The sequence below is a fragment of the Plectrocnemia conspersa genome, unplaced genomic scaffold, assembly GCF_051122295.1.
Source record: "Plectrocnemia conspersa isolate PC_06_02 unplaced genomic scaffold, ASM5112229v1 ptg000010l, whole genome shotgun sequence".
In the NCBI taxonomy this organism is placed as follows: domain Eukaryota; kingdom Metazoa; phylum Arthropoda; class Insecta; order Trichoptera; family Polycentropodidae; genus Plectrocnemia; species Plectrocnemia conspersa.
In genome coordinates, this window is record NW_028277174.1 from 5,649,211 (window position 1) to 5,655,328 (window position 6,118).

Here is a 6,118-nt window from a genome sequence, read left to right on the forward strand (position 1 = left end):
AATAAACAACTTTGTATTAACAATACCACGAGAATTTTCGCTACTGGTTTTTCATTTATGTCTACTGATTTTAAAAACGAATTTGATTGTCCTTTTATATGTTTGTGTTCCCAATTGCTAGAACTATTAATCAATAGATTCGACCGATATATGGATGAAGAAAAAAAACAAATGTTTTGAACAAAATCGAAATAAAATACTATTTCTAAACAAACCTCCGCAATACAATTCCAACTAAATTAAGGGTATAAATCGAACACGTAATAAAAATTGCAGCTTCATTTAAGCTTTTAGTTCTCGATTGCAAACCATTATATTTACCGGTCATATGCATTGTCATAAGTTTGACCGCGACAATAATTTAAATCTAAAGAAAAATGATTCAATATTTTTATGATTTGTTTTTCTAAATATTTTTGACTTTCAATTATAAAAAAATCTTAAGAACCAACATAAAATAAGTGAAATAAATAATTCACATTCCCAGATCCGATATTATATATTTTTAATGATTTCATCAAATAGAGCTAACTATAATTTTCTATTAGAGTCCACACCATTGTCATGTCTCCGAAATACCAAAACCTAACTATATAATCATTTTACCTTGGCTGCGATTCTTATTAAGTTAGATTAATTTATAATCAACGCGCCCAGCTATTGATCATATTTTTTTTAAATGATCTTTGAATGCTCATGTTCCTTTAACATGTGATTTGAATTTTTCCACTCGTTATACCCCGTCATAAAATTAGTATTACTATGCAAAAATATTTACTAGTTTCCAAAATTAGTTTAAACATTCGCTAAATTTTTTAGGACTGTTTAAACTTAAAAATTATTCATTGAAATATTTCTGTCCTTATATTTTACTTTTAGTGACTTTATATTTACAATATTGCACGGTTTATTAATTAAAAAATACTCTACCATTTTATCAGATACAACCACTGGCCATAAAGCGATATCTCAAGAAAAATCCAATCGTATTTCATTGTTGCCTTCTATCTCCTCTATTGATTGCTTTTGAATATCTTCAATTTGTTCACATTCTGCCAATTGATATCTTTTCTTTCTTTTAGATCTTTGTTGTCTTCCACACATTGTTCGATATTTATTTTTGAAAAAAAACGCATTCAAAGAGTTGATTAAGTTATGTTTGCTTGATGGCTTAAATTATTGGAAATTATACAATGATTACACGTATCCACCAAGTGATATATATAGTAATTTTAAAATATTTAAAGACTTACTGAATATATTAATTTCATCTACTTTTAGACAACCTTGCAACACTTTCATTAAGTTATTGGAATCACATAGTATTTTAAAACTTTTTATGTCTTAAGAAAAGCGTTGTTAAATTGTACCCTTTGATTAATGTTTAAATTTACACAAATATTATGATAGAAAATACACAATATTGCAAAAAATCAGCACGTAACTTTCGCAACGAATGTCTGATTTAGACTAATTTAAATCAACGATTTTCAACTATCGCTTTTGTAGACTAAAAATATTTCGTCACCGAATAAAGTATTTGCATGCATTCTCAGAAATACGTATGCATAAACATTCTATTGACTTTGATAATCGTCTGCAATAATTAGAGGAAACAATAAATCAAACCAAGCTCAAGGCTACAAAAATGTGATGCATTTAGTAAAATTATGAACGCTTTCATGCAAACTTATTGTGTCGTATCAATGCTATAAAAAAACAATAATAATTCATCAAAAAAATATTTTTTTTAAATGCTAGGGCCGCGAATCCGCTACTATATAGGAGATTACTTTGAAAAGTATCACGCAATGGACAGATAAGAAAAAACTTTAAACCATGCTCGGAGTTAAAATATACTTTTATAGGTTTTTATTTTATTTTTATTGTACATACTGTAGAAAAAAATATCATTAGTGCTGTGAGAATTGAAAGTCGTTTATAACCAATAAATAAAGGCTTGTGTATGAAGCATTGCATTTGTTTCGGGCATTTTTTCAAATGCTTAACATCTGGACTGATATTGCTAATTCCTAAAATATTAGGTAGAAATTATATTTTTAAGCTCAAAAATAATACCGATAACTTATGGTATAATTAAATTTAACTCAAAGGTTAACGTACAAAATAAAAAATGAAAATTTTTTACAAAAATATTCTCAATAATATGCCATTTATGGCGTACTGGCACAAAATTGTGCCTTCAATACTAATGTGCTTCAAATGTATAATCACTCTTGTGATGATTCTTCGCTTGTATTTGATGATGTTTCACTCTCGTTTGGCTAAAGATCAATATAAAAAAATATTATTTAAAATTTTAATTTTATAAAACATAATTGCTCACCGTAGAGGTTTTTAACGGTTTTTCTTGTCCTAGTAACGATGCCATGGATCCAAATCCAGTTGATCTTTGAGAAGTAGACTGTACATCTATCGTTTGCATCTGAGCTCGATAATCCTTTGACAAAATTGTTATTCTTAATGCATTATTTAATTAGAATTTTGTTTAATTTATCGGTACAATATTTTTAAACCGCACTGTGATTGGAATAATACTTCATTTATTCAACTAATTGTATCGTTTTCAACCAATGGTGGATTGAGGAAATAGCTAATATGGGTGCAGTATAAAAATGTACCAATTTAACATTAATATAATTATACACAAATTTACCATGTCAAAACTTCCTTTTTTTTCTTGAAAGACCTTTTATAAGAAAATCATTTTATATGATTTTATAATACAATATATTTTTAAATATAATTAATAGCTTTAAATAATAAATAAATATTTAATTAAATTATACTTACGTATAAATCAGATTCACAATCTATATTGTTAATCTGTTGATAAGCCACTGTATACAATTCTAAAGCTTTTGCATGAAAAGACATTTCAATCTCGACAAAAGTTTTTAAGATAGCTTTAATATTCTGTAGCTTTTGCTTTTCAAAGCTGTCCGTCTGTTCTTCTAGTTCCTTAGCAGTTCGACTCATATCCGTGGAAGCTTTCATCAACTCAGCTTCGGCATGAATCTATAAATTATTATAAAATATAGACGTAATCGATAATTTGTACCAAAAACTATTTACTATTTGCTGACGATTAGATGGATTCCTCTCTTTGACCCGATCCAAAGTTTTCTTGCGTGCCATTTCACTATCTCTGAGAGATAATATGTGTTTTATTTCACTTCGAAAGTGTTTGCAGATGCCTTCGTATTGTGATAATTCGCCTACAATCTTCACAAAACATTTTATAATATACACAAGCAGAAGTGAAACACAATTTTAAAGGTTTAAAATATTTACTTTGACTTCTAATCGGTGCGCTCGAGCGTTTCTGTATTCCTCGATCGCATATAAAGTCGTAGAGACGTCTGCCAAAGATACACTCAATGATTTGTTAACGTTTTCATTGTCGGAGTATATTTTTAAGTTTCTAGAGACTTCGTCACCGGCATCTCTCAATCTAAAAATAATATTTGTTTATAAATAATACTATTATATCAACATATTTTAAGAAATATAATACCTTGCAACTTTTCTAGCATATAAAGCAAATACGCTGCATAATTCAGCAAAATATTTTTCCACCGATGTTATTCTGTCTTGAATGAACTTCGATTGCTTTTCATATGCAATAATTTGATTTCGGGATGATAACATATTTGTCTTATTAAAAAAGACTAAAGAAGGCGAAAGGAAAAACAGTTCACTTATGGTGATTTATTGGTTGCCATGGAAATCATAACTAATCAGAGTTGCCATATATAAACCATCGATTAACAGATTTATATTTAGTTATTTTTTGATAAATTAGTAAAAAAAAAATGAGCAAGAATTTTTGCTGTATACTGGTATAAAACAGAAAATATATTTTTTTCACGCAAAACTCAGTTTTATTCAGTAAATCACTAAAATCACTACAGTATATAAAAATAAAGATAATTATATATAAGATACTCGAGCAAAATTTTCAGCTTTAGAGGCTTTAATTGATTTATAGTTTTAAAAAATGGGACGCATGAATAAATAAGTGTTTTATTTTAACTATTCCAAAGTCGACGTGCTTTGATGTTGGCGGTAAATCCAGCTCCAAATGCTTATCATTGCCTTTTAACCGTGATGAAAAATTGGCGCATATTTTTGCTCGTCTACAACCTTTACCTTGCTAGGAAAGCCATCTTATTGGAAATTGGTGATCCGATGTGATACCCGAGCACATTGGAGTCAGATATTCATAATGGCCGACACAGACGCCGCTGCAGTACAAAAGAGCCGAGCCGCTTGCTACCACCCCACCGGAGTTTCCCTGGATCCGGACTCGAGCTGGCGGACAACCAAGACGATGGGTCTGCGCCCCCGACCAGGTGCCCCCCGTCGCCGTTGACAGCCGCCGCCGTCGCCACGCTTCTCCAGCGAGAAGCCACCAAAGTGCCACCGTAAACCAAGCTCGACTGAACCACGTGTGACCCGTCGCGCATTTGTAGGGCTACGCCCCCGCGACTCCGAGCTCCTACCGCATGTCCGGAACCCGAAGCGCGCGCGCCCTGTGTAGCTGAACCGACGCACCACAGGGCCCCAAAAGGTGCTCCGGACATGCCCGTTCTTCTCGCGCCCCCTGGAGCCCTACTAGTCGCCCGAGTGTACATGTATTCCACGCAGCTTGGAGCGAAGCACGCCGCGTGTCACTTGAGGCCGCGCCCTCGCCCCTCATGGAGCCCTACCAAACCAAAATTATTTTGATTTACAAAAACAACAATGTCGTAGGTAGTATACGATATGTATTTGTGTGTAAACGATGTTGCCGAATAATTTCTTCCACAAGTTCTATATATGTATTAATAATAGATGTACTCAATATTAACAAATATATTTTGTAAATAAATCACATTTGAGCTTAGTGAATTACAAATTGCATTTTTTAATGTTTAATGTATATATGGGAGCCGAATTTAGATGTGTTATGGCCAAAACTGGTCAGCGCTAGAGTGGCATTGCGTGGCGTGTTTTCTCTCTCTACCGACAAGGTTGTAAGGGTTCGGACGCGTGCCGTCGCGCGTCCGCCCCATTCTAACCATGTATACACCGTTAACCGTTCAATAAATATTACTGCAGCGGCTCAATCTGTGTCTCATTGCCACCCGTCACCAACAGCCCCTAAATATATAATGTATAAAACAAATAAAATGTCATATATTTTTTTCTTCTCTTTAGCTCTTGCATTTTTCTAACATTTTTGATCTAATACTTTCTGCACAAATATTTTTTTAAGCTGTTTCTCTTGGATTTTGCTAAGCTGCTCACATTTTTTCTAGTGTATACACCAACTAAGTCACCGTTCACGATTGTAATTTTTGTATTAAGTTCATCTTGGATATTGTCTTTTGTTTATTGCTCGAATTAACTTTCTCTATAGGTGTAAAATATGGTCGCTGCTCGTATGTTATTGCCTTGTCTTGACCATATTCATTGTTGCTTCAAGTTCTTCTGATTTTTTTTAGGAGAAGAGAGAAAGAATATTGTCCTTTGATGCTACATTTTCCTCAAAATTCAAAAGTATGTCTCTTAGTTTTAATGCTGACACTTATTTTTCTTCGATTACAAGTTTCATTCGCCTCTCTTTGTAACGCATCTTCTATTTTCTCTGGATAAGACTGCAAAATTATTGAAACAATGACTGGTACAATTTGTTTTTATCCATTCTGTAAAAAGTTTCCCTGTGTTAGGAGTTGTTTCTAATGATAGAAATAAAATTGTTTAAATTAAAAATTAACGCAATAAAAATATACCTACCTTTACAGATATATCCAGAGGCTGTCACTTTAAAATATTATTTAAACTAAGGTGACCAGATTTTAAAATATCAAAGAAGGACAGTAAAAATTAAAAGGCCATCTAAACAAAGTGTTTTTACTGCCACAGCATATAAAACAGATACTGCATTCTCATTGTTCACTGCATAATAAAGAAAGCTCGGTGAACCTCCTTATAGCAGCTTTGTGATTGCCGGTCTTTCAGCGCAGCACGGCGGTCAAGTTTTAAACTGTTTTTTAAAAATGTCGGTACTTGTTAAGAATATCGGCGCTACGCTCAGAAACCAATGGTTGTA

The 6,118-nt window shown here is 32.5% G+C and overlaps 1 protein-coding gene across 1 annotated transcript; it reads right to left on the minus strand.

The window, feature by feature from the left end:
* Positions 1-1,846: 1,846 nt before the first annotated feature.
* On the minus strand, positions 1,847-3,774 carry Fam92 (CBY1 interacting BAR domain containing protein Fam92). Its single transcript, XM_088194655.1, has 6 exons — positions 3,539-3,774; positions 3,316-3,475; positions 3,097-3,246; positions 2,815-3,039; positions 2,348-2,461; positions 1,847-2,285 (listed from the first exon to the last, which is right to left on the minus strand). Exons 1-6 carry the CDS (start codon positions 3,670-3,672, stop codon positions 2,232-2,234), a joined length of 837 nt encoding a protein of 278 aa, XP_088050781.1. The 5' UTR covers positions 3,673-3,774; the 3' UTR covers positions 1,847-2,231.
* Between the last annotated feature and the right edge of the window lie 2,344 nt (positions 3,775-6,118).